The sequence below is a fragment of the Pterocles gutturalis genome, unplaced genomic scaffold (genome assembly GCF_000699245.1).
Source record: "Pterocles gutturalis isolate BGI_N339 unplaced genomic scaffold, ASM69924v1 scaffold17088, whole genome shotgun sequence".
Lineage (NCBI taxonomy): Eukaryota > Metazoa > Chordata > Aves > Pterocliformes > Pteroclidae > Pterocles > Pterocles gutturalis.
In genome coordinates, this window is record NW_010118390.1 from 6,373 (window position 1) to 28,329 (window position 21,957).

The following is a 21,957-nucleotide window of genomic DNA, read 5'->3' on the forward strand; positions in this document are numbered from 1 at the left end:
ATGATCGTGCTTATCAAATTGATTTCAAAAGCTTTAGGAAGTTTCTTTCATTTATGTCTCTTTCTTGCCTTAGCCATCACTGTTTGTATTTCCTGAAAATTCACTAGGCTCAAATAACTTAATTGAATTTTAAAGTGACTTAATCTCTGAGTACCAATTTCTGACGTACTAAATCCAAGGTTGTACAGTTTACATAGTCCTTTTTTTTTTTTTTAACACGGAAACATTTTTTTAGGAGCTTTAGTGGAGCATTCATAGGGTTTTCTTTTAATGTTGATAGTTAATCTGTAGTTTCAAAATGCTAACTTTTTAATTAGCTACTTGCCTTCTGTTTCTTTTCAGGATATGCAGGTGACGGGAGTAGAGGATGACAGTAGAGCTCTGAACATAATAATTCATAAGCCTGCCTCAAGTCCTCATTCTAAGCCCTTCCCTATCCTTCAAGCTACATTTATCTTTTCCGATCACATTCGTTGCATTATTGCAAAGCAACGACTTGCAAAAGGCCGTATCCAGGCTCGGCGTATGAAAATGCAGAGAATAGCAGGTAAATGGCTATTTTGAAATGATTCTGAGAAACAAGACTTGTATGTCATAGCAAGTCACTCTGTAACATAAGGATCTGTTAGAAAAATCTAAGTGGTGTGCCACAGAAATTTGTAAACCAGTGTCTAGTTTCCAAGCAACAGATTTTATTGGAGTAAAATGTGTTTTCATTTTTAGTGACAGACATATCAAAGGATGAAAAAGAAGGAATTCTGTCTTGTTACCACTAGCTGACAATCATTTCACAAAACTCAGCATTTCTCTTTAAATGTGATTCAGTGATTCAAGATTCAAATACCCGACCTAAAAAGCAGATGTTCTGCTGCCTTAGGACTAAATTGGAGCTCAGCCTGCCTGAGTCTTGAGTTGGATTGTGTCCTGATGGTGTTGATGATAATGCTTAATGATTGGATGTGGTGGTGATGAGCAATCCAAAATGTTAAGTGGAGTATCACAGCAGCTAGATTTCTGTATTTGGAAGAAATGCATGCAAAGAGATGAAGGAAAAAGTTAATTTGAGTAAATAGCAAAGAGTGATTAAAATATTACTTGTATATTAAGTGAGTGAAGAATAAATTGAAGCTTACGAGTAAACTGAATGACTTGGTGGGCATAGAAAAGGAAACTCTGAAATACGGGAAGGAAAACAGGCAAATGATAAAGGACACCAGCTATTCCAGGTACTTGGATTGTCCAAGAGCAATAAAGAACTCATCAGAGTTGTGAAAAACAAAGTCATAGCTGGTATTAAAATTATTGCGTTGGCCAGAGAATTATTCTGATTAGAGATGGTGTAAGATTATTTTAGTGTCTTATGGTTCTGTAGGAAGGTAACTAAAATAATTTTATGCTTTTGAGGTGCCAGTTGGCTTGGCCCTGGCCAGAGGGAGGTCTAACTTGGAGCTGGCGAAGCTTCTAGCAGCTTCTCACAGGAGCCAGCCACTCCTTTAGCCTCTCCCCCCACTGACAAAACCCTGCCACACAAACCCAATACATGTACTCTTCCTTTTATGTATTTTTGAGTAACAAAAATTATCAATTGTGATTAAACATAGCTCTCCTGGATCTTCCTGTTCAGACTTCAACTGAAGTTATGGGTTTTGGACACAGCTCTGCTGCTACAGCCCAGCACCTTCCATTTCGATTTTATGATCAGTCACGACGTGGTAGCAGTGATCCTACAGTGCAACGCTCTGTTTTTGCATCTGTTGACAAAGTTCCAGGTGAGATTAGCATTCATTATCAAGCAACTTTTGCTTTGTGATTTTTTTTTTTTTTATCTGCAAAAGCTGAACTGTAAATGTTGTAAGCAATGAAAAGCTTACTGTGTTATGTTTCTGAACACACAACTCCAGGATGAGGTTTATGGAAAAATTTACTCCTCGAGAAACAAGTAATGGGTGTGTATTCCAGGTACCTTGTGAGCAATACATCCACAGCAGTGTCTCTAAGTAGCTGGAAGTGTCTAATACTTTGCCTTCCTTTACAAATTGAGTTAGTTTAAATTGTATTTCACATACTAAGTATTTATGCAACACATCTGTCAGTTGTGCATAGTTCCTACTTTAGTTTGGTTACGATCATTTTCTTGCCAGTTTGTAAAAGTAGCTGGGATACTGTGCACCGCTTTGTTTACCTTAGAGCCAGTGAGACAGAAAAGGGTTACAGTTACTCCTAAAATATTAGCTTGGAATTGGGATTAAAGGAATGATTCTAGATCAATGAGCTCTTTGTTTGCTCTTCTGTCTCCTTATTGTCTGTTTCACAGATTAACTTCTCTGCAGAGGTTTTTTTTTTTCCAGATGTTGAACTTTTCTCAATCAATGAGCTCTTTGTTTGCTCTTTTGTCTCCTTATTGTCTGTTTCACAGATTAGCTTCTCTGCAGAGGTTTTTTTTTTCCAGATGTTGAACTTTTCTCCTCTTGGATTGAGTAATTGTAGAGTTGAATTGAATAATGCTTGAAAGCACTTAATTTTGCTGTGTTATACAAAAAGATGCAATCTTTTTACCACTAGCTGCCAATCATTTCACAAATCTCAGAATTTCTCTTTAAATGTGATTCAAAATTCAGATGCCCTACTTAGAAAGCAGATGTCCTACTGCCCTAGGACTAAACTGGAGCTCAGCTTGCCTGAGTCTGTGCCACAGAAATCATAAAAGTGTTTATATTGCCAGTCAAGTTTTTCAAAAGACAAGTGTACATTGTATGATGGGAATGTATTTCCTTGTTTGACATGAATTCCATGGAAAAGGTGTGGTTGAAAACATGCCAACGTTACTGGTTCAGAGTCAGCCTTCTCTAAGAAGAGTGGTTTGTGTTCCTAACAAGTGACTTCATCTACTAATTCTCTTTTTTTTTTGAGGGGGGGTGGTGCAACATGGTAGTTTGTTCAAACCACCATATACTTACCTTGTTCCAGGAAATTGAAACTTCCACTGTATGCACATGCAAATCCTGAGGAAAAAGTATTTTGAAGCTTTTATTTGATACTAAGTATGAGAAACCAGGCAAAGAATATTAATTATTTTGAATGCTGCATTTTTGAAATGCATTTTATGTTAGCCAGTAAAATAATTAAAATGTATTACTATATTGTTTTACATCTGATTACAAAATAAATATCAAACGCTTCTTCCTTTTCCACTTATCTTCACTAATAAATGAATGAGGTTTCCTACTTCCAAGTGATTTTCATCTTTGTTTATCCCTTAATCAGGCTTTGGGAAAGATTTTGTGCCTTTTTAAAAAATTATCAAACAATTTGTAGTAAATTACTAGCTTCATGTATTCATTTCTTACTGCTACAAGTGGTGTTTAAGAGTTCTCCAAAGCTCATACAGTGTGTGAATGGTTGTACTTGTGAGAGACAGGTTGTGCTTTCCCTTGGTGATGGTGGTTTTTGTTGATTTAAAGGAGAACTATGTTTATGGCAATATCTTTAGAAGATTATTCACTTTTTTTAGTAGGACTGTGTTAGCTGTCATCCAGTTTGGTTTTTAAGAAATTGACAATGATATAAATGTTTTCAGCCCTCCTGCAAATTTCACTCTGTGGAGAATTTTAGTACAACTATTGAATCAGTTCCCTAATTCCTCTTCTCAGTGAATTTAGAATTTGCAAGAACACTTATTTCGGTCTAGTCGGGTTCAGTTTCCATTTCTGTCATAGTGCATACATAAAGCTCTACATATTTCACTACAGAGTATGCAGCTACCTTATTGTAGTCAAACTGTGCTTCACTGTGCTTTATTTTTTCATGTTCCAAAGTTAAAATCTGTTTTGAAAGCACTTGATATCTGGGGAAAGGAAGTGAGGGTTGTTGTAGCTACTGTAGGAACATCAGATTGGGATATTTTACTTAAGTAGTACTAAGCTACTTCCAGTGTGAGATGATTGAAGTGTCTCATGCTCCATAATTCCAGGATATGGTTGTTTTTATAGCCCATAAGTATACTTAAAGTATTTTTTTAATTCTTTTGTTCTCTGCAAGAATAATGGAGGATAATTGCTAACTCAGTTTATCACCTCAATTTATCACCTCAGCTTGTTTTTTCTAATTAATATTCTTTGAACCATTCCAAGTTTGACATTTAATTATGGCTACTGCTTTTAAAGACCCAACTCTGCTGCCTTTAATTATACATATTTATATTGCCTGGTCATCAGAATTGTAAGGTATGAATGAGAGGCTAATGTTCCTGTCATCACCAGAATAATCTAGAACTAAATCATTTCTGTACAGAGGTATTCAAGCAGAAGTGGCTAATTAAGGCAGCTTGACAGCACTAATATTGCACAAGATACAACTGACTTGATTTATGTAATATAAATTACTGCTTGTGTGCAATAAATGAAAGATACTATTGAAACTAAGTTAAATATGCTGAAAGGCTGGTTGGATTTTTTTTTTTTTTTAATAAACAGGTTTGAAACCAATCTTTGACTGTTGCCATTTGGGGACTTTGTTTACAAGGATTATTTTCAGTAAAAAAACAGCACTTCAAAATAGCACATTCTGAAACTGAGGTTTCTCAAGTCTTGTGTTTTAGTGCTGACATATGCTTTAGCACTCTCCATGGCATGGAGAAGTAGCCATGATGAATTCTGCACCTTTTCTTTGCAGATACTTCCTGAAGGAGTTTCCTGGCTAGAATATTTGTTCTTGGTCAGTAGTTTCCCAGTTACAATATTTTGAATGATTTAAACTTACCTTCCTATCCTATCTAAATTACCTTCCTGTAGCACACTTAAACTCCTTCTTTTGCAGTTGTACTGGGACAGAAAATATGTTAAGATTGTTTGCAAGCAAATGCTTCAGTGTAAGGACAGGAATCAATGAGCGCTGTTCTGCAGAACCTTTAGGCAGGCAGTCTTGCTGAATCAGGCCAGCTTTTACTGTGACTAGCAAGCCTTGTGTACTTTTATCTACTATTTTGGTGAGGATGGAAGATTTCTCCTCCCTTGAAGTACAAACCTTTTGTGGATATGGAATGCCTTTAGGTGGGTACAACTTTTTCCAGCACTGTAAGCGAAACAAATTATATTGATGTAAGCACTTCTGCACCAATGGCTTTAGTAACTGTTCCGAAACCAAGTTTCCTTCATTTTAACAGATGGCTTTGCCTCACTTCTGTGGTTACAAGTCCATTGATTATTCCTTGTTTCACATCCTAACTGGTATCTCAAAATATGAAGTATGTCATGCACATTTGCTATATCAAAAACTGTATGCATCAGTGGCCCTGCGTGCTATAGAAGTCTTTCACGTTTGAAGTAGTTTAGTTTGTGGTTAACTTTTTGTAGACTATCAGGCGTCACTGTGTGTAACCTCAGTTTAACTTATCTAAACAATTGTAGAAGATCAATCAGTTTGGTTTCTGAAATAAAATACATGGATTTATTTACATTTATGGAATAATTAGCTGCTTACTGAACTATTTTGTTTTTAACTAGAATAAATGTCTTCTGCCATGGTGGTTATTTAATTTTTTCAAGTGGTGTTCATCTTGGACATAACGAATTGTAGGAGAAAGGAATGAATGCGAGATTATGTTAGGAAGGAAGAGAATGCTACAATGTAAAGAAGTTGAGGAAATACTAGACTGTAAAGCCAGAAGACAACTTGTTTAAAAAGTGCTGTCAGACACTGTATAGAGCTTTCTAGTCTTCAAACTAGAAAAAGTTTTAACTTGTGAGAAGATGGATAAAATCCAGTGACAGCATTAGATTTGATTGATTAAAATTTTCTGAAGTTATCTCTGCAATAAAAAACATAGTGCAGGCCTTCTCTCTGAGAGGGTTTTTTGTTCACTTTCAACTTAACTGTTTTCCTTATGTCTATGACCCATGAATTTATTGAATATATATAAAAAACTGAAGACTTGACATGTTTTGACTGTGCAAGCTCTAAGTTTTAAAATGTTTTGAATTGCTTAAACTCTACTTTCTTGTCTGTTGATCAGCACTTGTAACATGTTTTCAGTAAGATGCTTTCAAATTTTCAGGCTTCCGAGATGAAGGTGCAGGAGGGTGCATCCTCTGGGTCACTACACAAAATTATCACCACTTTGATGCAGTATTCGCTCTTACCCTTTCTCAGTTTGTTCATGTAGGTTAACTCTTTCAAGCTAATTGTTAACTTGTAAACTTCATTGTCCTGTTTTTCAGGCTTTGCTGTAGCCCAGTGTATAAATCAGCACAATCCATCACCACTCTCATCACCATCACCTTCCAGTGGCAGTGGGAGTACGGGACGCTGTGATTCAGTGACTGCAAGCTCAACATCCACTCCTTCTGCTGCACAGAGCCCATCAGGTATTAAATCACAATTTTCAGCCTAGGCACTAAGGGATGTGGAGTAATTTATTGTAAAATTAAGTCACTATGTTATTGGATTAAAAGCTTTATGTTTTTAGATCATTTGGTCATTCAACTAAACCAGTTAAAGTAAATTCTGGTGCAAATTTTAATGATCTCTCCAGCTTTCTGGAACTCTAATAAATACTTGTCATCTTTCAGCAGTGATTTTAAGTACTGGTAAAATAGTGTCCTGCTTGTCTGACTTGTATGTTTGTATGTGCTAGGAGACAATTTAAAATGTTGTTGGTTTGTTGGGTTTTTTCTAAACTGAAGTATTGCTTTGCATGAATTTGTGACATAAGCTGTTAGCCTTCCACTGTAGCTTGTAAGTTGATCTCCACATGAAGCATCTTTTTTGAACTGAGTGATACTTGCTTTTGTATGTTTATCTGGTACTCATGTTGATTTTTAACAATGGGCCAAATAGGAAATATTTGAAAATAGTTATTTAGGATGCTAATATGGTACAGCTTCTGCAAGAACACTCTTCTGGCTGAACGCTACCATGTCTGAGGAGGCTGTTTCATTGGTGCAGAAGCAGCTGCCATATAAAAGAGACTGGCAGTATAACTTCCGCAAATGTAGCTACTATGTGTTTGTGTTGGTCTGTATATTTAGTGGATCTCTCTGTACTGGAACTTTGCGTTAGAACACCTTGAGTCCTCCTTTTTTTGTGCAGTATTTGTAGAGAATCTTGTAATGGTGTTTGTTCTGAGTGCAGATTATGTGTGAGGTAGAGCCTCAAGCTGGAGACTAAACAAGAAGTTAAATCCTGAAGAGTGCAAACTGAACTGTTTTCATGCTAGAACTATAAAACAATAGAGGTAACTTGATTCTCAAGATTTTTTCAAACAGCCCTCTCATTTTAACAGTCACTTCCAATGTTGATCGTTCCTTGAAATGGCTGTTCTGGTTCCCCCTTCGAAGAGGTACCATTTTGCCTGTATTTGGAAGTCTCTTGTCGATCTAAGCTTTTTTGCATTCCTACAGGAAATGATGCAATCTTTGGTAGGCATTTAGTGTTTTGTAGGTTTCACTGAACAGTGTCAGGAGATCAATGTACATTATATGACCAGAGTGACTATCCCTGCAAGAAATATTGCAGGGAAGGGTAAGCAAAGGCAGTTTGAGGCTTATGAAAGATAGGTAAAGCATTCTAGCACCCAGGTTCTAGATTAAAAAGCATCTGTTACTGTGAGAGACTAACGTGTAGTCAAAATATTACTGCAATGTGTAAGTCGAGAGTAAAATTTGGAATATTTTTATATGCAAACTATTCAAAACTTTAGAAGGACCTAATTTTATTTTCTCTGTTGGTAAGTGGTTGCTGTTATCCACTCTCTTGATGGCCTAGATAATATGTGTAATCATCACACAGAGAAGTGGTATAATTTGTTCAAAAGTTTCAGTATGGATTGGCACTACAAGAAAACATTTGTTTGACTACATGTTTTTCCTTAGCAGTGTGAAAAGGCTTATCTATGATGTCCTTTGCTGTATTTGAACCCTTTGTGATCAGGAAGTAAAATCCAACTGCAAGCTCTTGGCAGTAGTGGCTAAGAGAAAACTGTGGTAAAGGAAATGAAAATTAAGATATCTAAATTATTTTTGTTGCCATAAGCAACATGTTAATTCACAGAAATACCAAGCAAAACTATACTACATGTTTCAAGCTGAGGTCTTTCATGTCCATGTAATCTGACTTCTATGAAAAACTGAGTTGATCCAGAGTATATAATTCCTCATCTAGCATAAAAAGACATACCTTATTGAAAAATAATCATAATCTGACTCTAGTTAGCAAAATTAGAATCTACTTCCACAGTATGTTGGCACTTGTATAACATAAAATTCTGTTTATTTTTCCTGCAATTTAAAAAAAACTGATGACAGAAGGCTGCTCATTGGTTTAAAAAAAAAGAAAGAAATAAATAAAAACAACAGCAAAACCCCGAACAAACTCTTCTCCCTCCCTCCTAAGAAAAATAAAATTAAAAACAAACAAATAAAACAAAAACAAAACCCCAAATAACAGAGGAAAGGTTTTTTTAAATGCCTGATTTCAGTCTGCACTTTACCAGTTAGGTTGCATGAACTGTCCACACTTAGTATGACCTTCATTGCAGCTTAATCATAAAGTACGTTCAAAATGCCAAGTGTCCTGCAGGAAAACTAAGATCCCTTCTGCCCCAAACCATTCTGTGATAAAACGGGCTTTGGGTAGGTTTTGTGTTTTGTACAGGATCTAGGCACACTGATGTAGATGCTTCAGCAGATCTAGTTGTGAGGATACAATTCTGTGCCCCACCACTATAAGGATAGTAACCTTCAGCAAAGTCAGTGGAAATGAACATGAGAATCTGTGTCGGCTACTTCAGTCTCAAGTCAGCAGCTTGCATTAACCTGCTGCAGGGATGACTTTGTGGCTCAACTCCTGGATTTTGTTCTGCTAGCTGTTTGGAGAGCAGTAACAAAGAGGAAGACAGTGACTGTATGTGCATAGGCGGGCAATTTGGTGCAATAGGACAATGAACAGTTGGTACTAAGGTGCATTCATCTAATCTGCATGTGGCTTAAGGATTTTGCTGTGGGCAATATTTACTCTGACCTTTAGGACCAAACATCCCTGACATGTATGTGTTTGTCTGAAGGACCAATTATTAGTTCAGACATCTGTTGCTGTTGATACTTGAAATGTATTTGGTGCATAGTTGCAGCATATTTTACAGCTTGGTTTCCTTGTGAAAGAATGTCATTAATGCACAGAAACTGTTCTTAAAATCAGACTAAAGCAGTAAGTGTGCATAATTTGTCAAAGCTGCAGCTGTAGTTGCAGCCAATAATGAGCAAGTCATGCTTTATATAGTTATAGCTGAGTGGCTGACAGTGTCTCAAGGTCCTTAGTATAGACTAAGGAGGATTCTGCAATCCCTGGAGCTCAGCCTTTGTAGGGTAGGGGTGTGGGAAGGGTTTTCTCCAACCCAGGGAGCTGCTTTGACACTTTTTGCTAGTCCAGTGTCAAATCAATACTATTGTCTATGCCTGGGAACAGTGTTTCTGTGTTAACTGATTTGACCGTTTACTACAAGTTTGTAATGAACGTTCTCATGAATGTTCTTCCTTTTATAGTATTTATATGTGATTGTGATCTCTACTGGAAACTGTTGGCAGGAGTATGACCATGAAAGAGATTATCTCTTTGGTGCGTCCAGTTAGCTGTTCCGTAGGCTTCTACAAGAACAGAAGTACACTACTGAAGTAAGCGATAGTATCTTGGCCACTGCCTGTGTTGTGTCAGGTCTTGCTGACCACTTATCTGAGTTATGGAAACAATTGTTGGTATTCCCCCACTTCAGTGTAAAACAATATGATTTTCCCTTAACCTCTTAAAGACAATTGAAACTGAACTGCCTTACTCTAAAGCGGAAGAGGAAGCTTGCCTGATGTGAAGTGGCTCCTTCAAGGGGGAAGTAACAAGTAGCTGATGAGCAGCAAGCAGTTACCAAGATCTGTCTTAGGCCCCAAGGTAGCCCTTTAATGCTGCCACCATCTGTCCCATTTGAATCTCCCTTCTCATCTCCCATTCCATTTTAAATACACTCACATGAGCACACATACGTGCTCTCTGTCCCTCTCTCCTTCCCTGCTCCCTTGTTTGTTCTGGCAGCTGCTGAGGTTGTTGACCTTGAAGAACATGTTAGGTTGCTCAGGAACTTCAGTCAAGAAGACCAGAGAAGATAAAGGGGAGATGTGTACGTGGACTTCAAGGAAACTACCTCAACTACTTGCCTTAAAAGCAATGTCTTAAACCACAACAGCTGTTTCTACTGTAAACTTGTCATTATAGTGTCCTAAGCTAGTGTCTGTAGACAGATTTCAGAGTTTGATATATTTGAAATGGTACTTGTAATCTTCAGAGTTGTTTCAGGAAATCAGATTTGGAACATACACACTGACTTTTACATAAACTGGTGATAGATGAGAACAAAATTAAGTCAAATTGCAAAATTGTTGAGAGAAAACAATGTTACAAGATGGAATGTATATTAACAGTTAAAACAGTAGAAGCTTTCCAAAATTTATCACAGGAAAAAAAATTAATTTTCATTTGATGTTTTGTAAAAATGCTTCACTTGCTATCACTCCTGCCAGCATCAGACAGTCACACAGTATCTTAATGTGCGGAGGGAGGTTAACTGAACTTACATAAAATCTTGTGACTGCTGTGCATGTTTCAGTCGTTGTAAGGAAACAATAGATTAACTGCTTTGTCATGGGTAAAGTAACTCTTATTATACTTGAGTTTATCAGCTATCCTACCTAAAAATTGTCACAATACTTCATGGCACAGATACTTTAAAGCCTAGCAGCTCCCCCATTTTCAGTATTTGGGAATTAAGCTTAGCCCTTTACAAGATCTCCATTCCTTAAAATTGGAAAAGCAGAAGTCATGCCTTAAAGGAAGGAGAATCCCTAGCAAGACAGAAAAAGCAGTATCAGGTTCTGCAAATGCTGCTATCAGGTTGGTTTTTTCTTTATATTTATTTTTTTTAGGTTGTCCATTTGAAGTTTTGCTGTGCATAAGATAATGTTCTCTTGCTAGGCAGGTGTTAATCATCAAGATTCTGAGCTTAGAATACAGTCTTTTCTTGGCGACACTTGCTGGAACCATGCACTTCTTTGGAGTGCTTATTTTTATATATGCCAAGGATTAACATAAATAAACTTGCTTACTGTAAGGTAGCAGTCTTCCAGAATTATGTATGTGTAATGTCATGTATGCTGTATTTTATCACTTCTTGTGTTGTCTTAAGCTTTAAAATGCAATTGGTTTCAATACTAAGAAAATGTTTACATTGGAGCGATGGATATTGAGGACTTAGATCTTCTATGCCATTTATGCTGTATTTCACACTTCTGGCAGATATTGATGGTAAAACGTTTAAAATAAGTACAAAGAGCTGTCCCTTGTTGCAGAGAATATATTGGATTTCAGGCTATAATTTACGTATTCCAAGGATAGGATGGTTAATCACGCATGGAGAGCCTGTAAGAGCAGTGCTTGCCATCTGACTGAAACCATCCCTGTCTCTTCCCTCAGTAATGTAAATATGGTTTTATCTCTTCTGTTCTTTGATGCTAGTAATTTTCTATCTAGGTGAGAAAATACTTTTGTTTCTAGAAAGTTTCTTTTCCAGAAACTTTCTGTGCACCAAGCATCATCATCTGAACTGCTGCTGTCTTTTAAGACACTCTGTTTAGCTTTGTTATAAACCAAATCTAACACTTCAGTTTCATATCACAGAATAGTAGGGCTGAATGATCTGAAATATTGTCATCGGCGGGGTAGTACACCTCTTATAATTTATGGCTGGTGGAAATCAGAATAATTCTATGTCACCAGAATTTGTGACAAATAGTTTCAAGACTTCTAAAGCATGTGAGCAGGTTGTAATGCGACTAAATACGTGCCAGGCCCTCAGTGTAAGTGCTGTCGGTGGTGCCAGACATCGCCCAAACTGTATTACGGACATTTCCACATAGGTAAGCAAAAAATTAAATTCAGTTAAACTCACTTATTTCTAGAGAATGAATACTTCCAGCTTCAGAAGTATTTCCCAAATTTATAAGACTCTTGGTGTGGTGTCAAATTTTATTCAAGATACCAGCAGTTATGGATGTGTCCTTGTCACTTATTCTTGTTGCTACTCTAACATTTATCCTTTGTCTTCATTCCAATTTCCCTTCCTTGTTTCATTGTTAAAGCCTTTGTATGATATATCGCTGTGTTTTCCTCTAGTAAGGTCTGGCAGGAAAGGACGTCGGCGGGTGTTTAGTCTGTCGGAGGCTGACAGTCACGGTGGACACTGGGTTTAGGTCTTCAAGCAGCAGCTGCAACAGAAACTCGCGCAATATCAATTCAGGCAGGTTCCTCCATAAGCTTTCAAAAGCCCGTAACAGTTAATAGAACTTATTTGGTTTCTGTGCTGACAACAATGATAGTGAGGTATGAAACTGAAGAAAGCACTGTAAATATTTGTTTCTGTTGTTTTTGGGGGGAGAATTGTAAAGCAATAGCTAGCTGTTTCTGAAAGCCTTATCTGCAGTTTCTCCCATGTTTCTTGGCTCTCTTGACAAAGATGGAAATTCTGCTATCGAGCCTCCAGCTTCAAAGCAGCTATGTCTTCATTTGCACAGGGCCAGCTATGGCTGTAGTGGAATTTAGTGAGCACAGTTAGGCAGGTACTTGGCTAGCAGCAAGTAATCTATTAAGAACTCGGGTAAAATGGACAAGCATTCAGCATAAGACTGTGCTTGGACTGTGATGGCACAAGTTTAATTTTCCTATGGTCATCAAACTCGGGCAGATGGCTTTATGGACTGTTTAATTGCCTGAGCACATGAGGAGGGGAAGCAGATACAAAAAATGGAGAAATACACTTCAGATTACCTTCTTATTTATATAACCTGTTTTCACTTGTATCTAATTGATTTATTTTTTTTTACTGTCATGGCATGAAAATATTTTACTGTTAGTATTATATAAATGCTCTTTTTCATCTTTATAGATTTACTTTGCATGTTTTCACTTAATGTCCTGTTATTTATATTTTTGTTATTCTTTCATAGTATGTTGCAGTACAGCTTAGGACATTTCTCTGTAGATGATATTAATTCTTTCCTTTTCCTGTTCTTTCCTGTCTTCTTTCACTAATAATTACCCTTAAGTTAATATAACAGAAGTTGAGTGATTTGGTTTGAATTTTTTTTCTGTAATTATAATCTTGGTAGCAGAATGCTCTTGCTTTAATACTTGAGGATTGGGGAGAAGTAAATAGAAATGCTGTTTTCCCATATGAGAAGATAACTTTCAGAGCATATTTTATTGATTGGTGATTTTATTCAGGTAGAAATTACAACTATTTTTGCTCTTTCTATCCAAAAGTCAGACTGGAAACATGTTAAGAGTTTGGGTTTTTTTGAAAGCCAGTTAGTGTTTTTATGTGCAATATAGACAGAATTTCCAGGTAATGGGTAGAGAACTTAATCTCTAAACACACTGGGTGCCTTGAAACTCTTTTGAATCAAGCTTGGTACCTATGTGGATTTTAGAGACAGACATTCTTGTCAAAATCCCTTCTTGAGCGATTTTTTCAGCGAGGGTTAATTTTTGCCAATTGTTTCTTCCAGTTTCAGAGAATTTAAGGAATTCAGATCATACATAAATATGTATTTATCTACTTGGATCCTTCTCTGAATTGAGTATGACTGCAAAATGCTTTGAAATTTTGAGTCTCAGAGCTTTTCTCATTAGTAATTATTGTCCTGGAGACATGTACTTAATTAACCGGGAGGTGTTATACGTGAAAACTTTTTGCATCAAGAGAGTGGTCTGACTTGTCATTGTAATGCCTTTTATATACCAACTTTTCATTCCAAGTTGCTGGATCTCTGTATTCTATTTTCTATTTAGTTTCCTGTGTCTGTAGTTTAGGATTGTTTTCTTCTGTCCTTGTATCCAAAAGATATGGGAGATGATCATGCTTAAAAACTTACCTACCACAAACTTATAGTTGCAGTCTCAAGCCAAGTATACACCTCAAGTAGCCTATGGATTTGGAAGCTTGGTCTCAAAGATGTAAGTACTGCTCTCACAGCTGTAGTTTATAGCTGTGACTGAAGAGTAAGACTTCTAGTTTAGACCAAAAGGGATAATATATTGCAAAATGGTAGTGACAGTTGTTGACCTTTTCTTGGCAATGTTAAAAATTCTCCTTCCCCTGCCCCTTCTGTGTACTGGTATTTGCTTTCTGCCCCTGCAGGGACTGGTGGCTGTTTGAGAGTACCTAGTCATTTTGGCAGTAATGCCAGGCTGGGTTACAGAAATCTGTCACTGCTACCCTTAAATACAGTAACAGGGTAACATACGTGAAGCTTTGACAGTGACTAATGAAATATTGAAAGTAGATAAGAGAGACTTACTTCTATCAGTAGTAACTAAAAGCAGGGGGAAGCATAGAAGAGCTCTAATTTTGTATATGTATTATATTTTTATATATATTATATCTCTATAAATACTGCAGCTAAAATACTGGACAGAGTATGTTATGCTTCCAATTTTTGATATTTTTATATTTTTTTATGAATTTTTGAGGAACTTTTGGATAGAAGATTTGGACTTGTTGACTCCAGATATATTTTATTTAATGGAGACTTTTTCAAATACTTTCTTTTCCTTTGTGGCATTAAGAAGGGTGTCAGTTTAGCATTAATTTAGATCCTACATGGAAGGATTTGGGGACAATACAGCATAACTAAAGCATATATATGTCTGTCATGATTTCACTAAATGAAAGTATTGATAAAAATATTAATATTTTATTGGGAGAAGGTGAGAGTTGATTTAAGAAATGAACTGCAGGATCAGAAGTGAAACGCAGAACTGCAATAGAAATGTGTTGCATATAACATTCCTGAGCAGAATGCCATTGACTGGTAATACTTTATTTATCAGAAAGTCTCAGGTTTCTGAATTCTGAATTTTGGTGAATAAGATAAAAAATAACCTTGGCAAAGAATGTTTTATATTCTTTTAAGATTTTATAAATTCAGAAAGTAAAATTACCACAAAAAGACTCACTGTTTTGTGTGTACTTAAATGTTAGTATTTATCTTGGAATTCTGGGAAATGAGTCTTTATTTCAATGTTTTTAGCAGTTCATTTTCTGTGCAAGTCTTGCATCATTTCCTCTGTTGTCAATCACTATATTCTCGCTAAAGCTTCTTGACAGCTAAAAAGACAAATCTGCAAAGTTACTTTGAATCTGTCCTCATTTTTAAAAAATAACCAGTAATGTCCCTTTTATTTAAAGGAGAATTTTTTAAATCTATAAATTTTGATTTTATTAAAGCAAGACGCTTTAGCCACCGATTCAGCAAAAAGTAAAGTTGAGTGGTTTACTGAAGTGCGAATACAGCTTTGTTAGGGGTTATCATATCGGGAAGTTTAAAAAAAAAAAAATCTTACTGTTGACCCACTGATAACCTTACTGATATCTGTTCCATTCTCAGCTTTGTTTTTCTTTTTTTTTTTATTTTTTTTTTTAATTTTTTTTTCTTTATGTTCGTGTTTTCTGTTCTGTTACAGGATTAATTGGAATCATATTGAAATGGAAATATTTTCAGGTCACTGTGTATTAAAAACAGAACCTAATTCTTAGCTTCTGTATTCACTGCATTGCCTTGTAGACTTTTCTGGAGATGCCTGTACACTTGAACACATGCTGTTTCTTACGAGAGCTCTGAAAATGGCCTGTCTTGAAGCTGGATACCTGTTACTTTAATGACATCTGTTACTCTAGTCTGAAAAGAAAAAAACCCTGACTTTTCTGGGCATACTTGCTTATATAAGGCTGTATGGCCTCATTGCCTCCTTTCACTATCCATCTGAGCAAAATGAGCAGTTTACTTGATAGTTAGCTAGGATTTAAAGGGGGCAGAAAGGACAGTGTAAATAGCTGTTAATGTTTAGTTTTGGTTTTTTGTGGGAAGGTGTAGTAGCATATCAGTTTTCTGTGGTGTGTGATGCTTATTCCCAGTTTTATCTGCGTTGTATGCTCCGTGCTTAGGAGCCAAAAAAAAAAAAAAATTGTATAACACAAACCTGTATAAAAATAGACACATTTTGCAGCACCTTTGTTACAGTAAGCACATTATTCTCCTTCCTGTTGTTCCATAGTTCTGCTTTCTGTGGTTGAGGTGTCACTTAAATGTGAATCTGGAGAATGAAATGAGAGAATGACTTCCAAATTTTTTTAAGAAACAAGCCCCCTCTTTTTTTTTTTTTTTAATTTCTAGAGAGTTCCCTGGTGTAAGATGGCTATTTACTTTAGTCTACACTAAATACTGAAGAGGCTTTCTTATTCTTCCCCTCAATTTCCTCTCTCTAGGACTATTTCTGATATTGCTGCATATTCTAATACTAAATGTGTAAAATTTTCTGGTTCCTAATTTAAACAGATGACTGCTGGCATTTTATGTTATGCCTGCTTAATATTTTTTTTTCTTTCTAGTTACTAGAAAGTGAATGTGTAAGCATAGTGCTTTACAGAACTGCATTTTCTGCTAAATTATTCTTAAATATAAATAATAGTATACTGTTAGGCTTAATGTGCATACTAAGTTGAATATTGATTGGTGTTTTCTTTTATTAGATGACGCTTCAGCTCCAAAGCAGCCTCAGTTGACCATTTCTGGTCAGACGATGTTGACTGATGAAACTCTTTCAGCTGTCTCAAAGTCCAGCAAGAATGCTGTGAAAAACACTGACACAGAAACAACAAACCTGTCTCCTAGCCTGATTCCTGCACAGCAGCCCACAATATCATTAATAACAGATGACAATACAGATGCACTAAGTGTAGAGTCACTCACACTGGTGCCACCAGTTGATCCACACAGCATTCGAACATTCAGCTGCACTCCTCAGTCTTCTTTGCAATCTGAAGTTGAAGTTTGCAAGATAAAAGAGGTAGAGGAAGAATGTTCTGACTAGAGCCAACCTGCCAACTGTGATAAACAGTAAAGCAAACGCAAGCAAATTCTACATTGCTTTTTCTTTGGGAGTGTGTATACTTTTTGAAGGCTGAGAGGCCATCTGGTCTGCATGAAGAGGCCAACTGAGGAAAGAGAATGTGGGCAGCTTTTAGAGTAAACATCAGATGCTCAGCATATGTAAATTGGAGAAGAAAAAAACACTTCTTTTGAACCTGGACTGGTTGTTTCCTACCAATTTCTGTTATACAAGAACATGAAAGTATTTCAGAGCACCTACTTTATTTCTATTATAGAGTTTCAGCTGCAGGAACTACGTTAATGGTAAAAGGTCTACAGTATTATAGCAAAGTGAAGAAATTTTTGGATACTTAGCTTCAGGATATTGTATCATTACTTCTCTGAAACTGGAGACATACCGTTGACCAGAACAAATTATATATTGTAGTACAGAGATACCATTTCCATTTGAGACATGGTGTGTTTTTCAGTTTGTGGTTTTGTTTTGGTTTGGTTTGGTTTTAAATCCTGATCTCATTCATCTTTTGGAGGTCTGCATGATACCAGCAGGCTGGGCCACTTTCAGTGTTGTCTTCATAGACTCCAGAATTCAATATTGTGTTTTCTATGTGTAATATTTATTTCAAGATTTGATTCAAAGCAAGTTATTTATGAAACATCTTTTTTTTAAAAGGTAAAAGCCTGAAATCTAATGAAAAATGCTTATTCAAATTAACATAAGGGATTTTTAAGACTACTTTAGTCTTTGCTTAACTAGCTACAGAGGAATGTGAAATATTTTAAGAGATTGCTACAGCTTGTTTGTTTGCCTCTGACAGTCAAATTGCTACACCTCTGAGGAATGATGATATCCTTCCTGACTTGTAGAAGCAGACAGAACCAGTCTTATTCTAAAGAGGTTTTCTAAATTTTTCATCTTGATGTAGGAAGAAGGTCACCTCACCTAACTGATAATATATTTGCAAGCCTGAAACTCAAAAGGAAAGGTATCGTGTAGTTTTTTCCTATCTGGGATAGTATCACAGTTGAACAACATTTTACGTAAAAGTGATTGTGAGCTTATGCTTGCCCTGCTTTGCTTCTTAATCCTGATACCAAGCTGACAGTAGTGGAAAAGAGTTGATTTAAGTTGGGAATGTTCTTTGCTGATTTGATACGTAATTTAATGTGAATGGAATTTAAGATTGCTCATTAGTTTCCATGTGAGTTAATTTAAATTAATAGTAAAATAAGCAGATTGTCAGTGTTGATCTGCACATAACAGAGTGCTTTCTGGCTCTCAAAAATTGAAGACTACTATTTACTTTACTTGGTATTGTGATTTCAGTCATCAGTGCAATCTGTTTCCTCATTCTGTCTCTACCCACACTGATTTCATATCAAGTAGGTGAATCTGAAAAGTTTTTACCTACTTCACAGTCTTTTATTGTACCTCTTCCTGCCTGTCAGATGGAATACTTGAAATTATTTCAAATGTTTTATTTATATATGAGATAAGTATAATTTTTCTTGCTTTTTCCATCTTTTCCTTCATGTAGTAACTTAACCTTTACAAAACGTGTATACGACGTGTCTGCTATTGAATGCCAGGAGGTTTTGTTCTTCCCTTATTAGCTTTTGTTTGCAGTTTTGTTGATTTCTAGTTTTCTGTGTCTTCTATTTTGTCTCAAACTGAATTAATTAACCAATATCCTGACCATTCCAGAGTGACCCAAACTCTAAATGAATTCTGAGAGTTAGATGTTCTCAGCACTGTTATGGGTATGGGATGAGAATTTGGCATTGCTGGATTAAGAGCCTACCTGTTGCAGCTAATGTACGTGTATCTGAACAAGCCTAGACATCAGTAGCAATTTGGGCACAAGGACCACATACATTTTTATTAGCTGAACTGATTGCAGTCTAGAATTCCTCTAGTATGTTGCAGCATTACACTGTAGCCCCAGTAATATGTTGAAGAAGATAATAAAAAATGCCTTACTTAATTTGAAAGCGTTTTATGTTAGTTGTTAACTCTTGACCTAGATTATACAAAATGCCACTGTGTAGGCTGGGTTCCCTTAAATAGAATTAATTTTAGACCAGAAAACCTTGATCTTTATTTATAATCTAATTTCAAATTCAGTTCTAGCAAGATTAGGACCATGTACAAGGAGTCTTTGTACTGGGTACAAAGTCTTTTTAATGGGTATGCATAATCTCACCCTTGAGCCATACTGCACAAAGAATGGGACAAAGGGAAAAAAGCTGACTGTGCTTTTCAGTGCCTTTGAGTGGCTTTTAAATCTCATGACTGGTTATCTGAGAGCTTCACAGGAAATGACTGAGATAGATACTACTGTTAAGAAAATAGAAGACTAGGTCTGCTGTCTCGTCCACTGCTGGCAGAGCTTTGGTGGTCAAGGGATGATAAGGTAGGATATCTTCTAGCAGTTCTGTCAAAGCTCTCTGCAAAGATGGAATTACACTAGGAAAGCTCTGACTGCGCCAGCTGCACCGATGTTGTGTTGTATAAATGCTATTACTGGTACAGGCCAATCTACATCTCTGAATGGTTATGCTGTAGAAGCAATTGGCTTTTGACTTGTTTGCTTCTAACATTAAGGCACATGTGTATACAATTTGACTGCTTCATGCTGCATTAGGAGACTTCATAAAGTAAAAACTCTGGAGATGCTGAAATAATCTGTCATTAGCAATCTTTTATCTCTGCAAGTACAGTGTTACTCATCTGCAATTCCTTGAAGAGTATCATATTTATCTCTCCCTTATCAGAAAAACTCAAGGGCTGTTTCCTTATCCCCCTTTCACTGTAAAAAGGAAACTCAACCAAGAAAGCATTAGCACATCAGCCACAAATGTAATTTTTTTTCTAAGCAAAAGTTGATTTGAGTCAATGTAACGTCACCCTTTTTAACCACATCCAAAAGCCAAGTTGCAAATGAGAGCAGCAGCTGAACGACTGACCATTCAAAAGGCTCGCTACTTCAGTGTAATACTGCAGAGGGGAGGTAGAATCACTCTAAAATAAACATAGCAATATTCCAGACCAAAATGCCAAAATTTTGTTGAAATGCTAAATTCTCAGTGTTTGTAGAGGCTATGCGTATCTTCAGCAATATTCTGTTAACATAAAATCAGTTCTGTTACTCCCTTCCTTTTGAGAAGAGAAGCCAAAGCATACTGAATGTTACTTTGATATTTTATGGTCTGTGTCTCATTTTATCAACTTTTACCAAGATGCTACTTGTTTAACAGAACTGTATCTTGCCATTACTGTTAGGTCTCACTGCCCCTTTGCTTTTCTGTCATCCAGTGTACAACAATGAACAAGGCTCGAGTTTTTCATTTGTGAAGAGAGTAACAGCAACATAAACTTGGTAATTTGGTAAAGAAGGGGAGGGAGAAAACCTTAGTGCCCAATTTTTATGACTGCTTCACCATGGAAGTAAAGCTTGCAGTGTAAAATTTGTGTGCAAAAATTTATTATTTTGCAGAAATTCCTTGATATAGAACGAAACCAAAGGTTAAACTTCCTGCACTTCATTTTACAAGCTGTGTGGATTAAACCAAATTCATTAGAAATGTGGTCACATATTAATACTAAGAGCTGTATTTTGTGGGTGAAGTCATAAATTATATACAAGTTCATTTGTATTCTCCACTGCTAATTCATGAAAAACTAAAATTCTGACTTCTCTTCCTTAAATTAAGCTGAGCTTAAAAAAAAGATATAAAATTACACCTGTTAAAGAAGCTCCTCAACATTCTTCACAACACAGTTGGAATTTTCCTCGACGTCACTTGGTGAGGAAAAATTGGGAATATCTTCCAGAATTCATTTACTCTTTTGCAATATTGTTGCTAAAGGACAGGTATGTGACATTTAAAAACTCATCTTCCATATCCAGAATTTAAGACTCAAATCTAGATCAGTATTCAGTTTTAAGTCAGTGTGCAGTGATTCGTATGAACCCTTTGCCCAATAGAGATAGAATACAGGGGGAAATAATATTCCTTTGTGGATTTGAAGTATTCTTGTGTGTAAGATTTTAAAACTGATGGTTAAAATAGTTTGTTGATAGCAAAATCAGCAATCTTTAGGCTTGAAATTACTGTGATTTTTCTTTTTCTAATTAAGCGGTAAGACATAAAGCTGTATGCTTGAAGACAGGTAAGCTATCAGGCAAGCGGGTCAAACTGTATGTGTAAGTATGAAGCCACTTCATAAAAGTAAACACTTTAATCACATGGTGCTGTTGTTGCTCTAGTGTAATCAGTCACTCTTTTAGCTGCACATGTTATGGGTAAATAACTACAGAATAGCATCATGAAGTTTCACTAACCTGCATGTAGTACTCTTCAAAAAGACAAAAACAAACAAAAAAAAAGAAAACCAAAACAAAACACCACCATGCTAAACATTCTGATGTTACTTCACTAGCCAGGTAAAGTTAAATGGGGAATTGCTTTTAAAAGAACACTGCACAGGCAGCTGTCATCTTAGGAAACTGTTTTAGTCCTATATTTGAATCAAAGATTTGCAAAGAGACATCAGGTGGGGGCATCAGAGAGGTCTGGACATTTTGCCTCAAAGATAATAAGTCTCCATGAGCCTCCTACTTATTTTCAGGCAGCCTAATGTTAGGCATCTAAATATATGGTGAAAAGTCTCTTCCGAACAGGTTCTGTCATTCTTCTTGAAAGAGGTTTTTGGTCTGTCACTGTTTAACCATTACTGGCCTGCTCTGGGATATCACTGACCTGGACACCGCACTTGTATTATCTAGAAGTGGTTCTCCTGTGCTTGCCTGCTCTGTTGCTCCGACCTTTCCCAACATTTGCAGCACAAATTGGAAACGAATGTAATAAGTCTTGCTGTCTCCTATTGGCTTCTGAAAAGCAGAGGGTGATCCAAGCCAGGCTTGCTAGGGTGGGATGTTTTTAGGGGGTGGGAGGGGAGAAGTGCTTGGGT

General features: G+C 36.4%; 1 protein-coding gene across 1 annotated transcript in view; it reads left to right on the forward strand.

Moving 5' to 3' along the window:
• Nucleotides 1–17,056, forward strand: part of LOC104463739 (protein CLEC16A-like) — a gene marked incomplete at its 5' end in the record, with an annotated part of 17,586 nt that extends 530 nt beyond the window's left edge. Inside the window, 5 exon segments of the mRNA XM_010076190.1 lie at nucleotides 343–547; nucleotides 1,602–1,769; nucleotides 6,216–6,362; nucleotides 16,622–16,950; nucleotides 16,952–17,056. Coding sequence (XP_010074492.1) covers nucleotides 343–547; nucleotides 1,602–1,769; nucleotides 6,216–6,362; nucleotides 16,622–16,950; nucleotides 16,952–17,056 — 954 coding nt within the window.
• Between the last annotated feature and the right edge of the window lie 4,901 nt (nucleotides 17,057–21,957).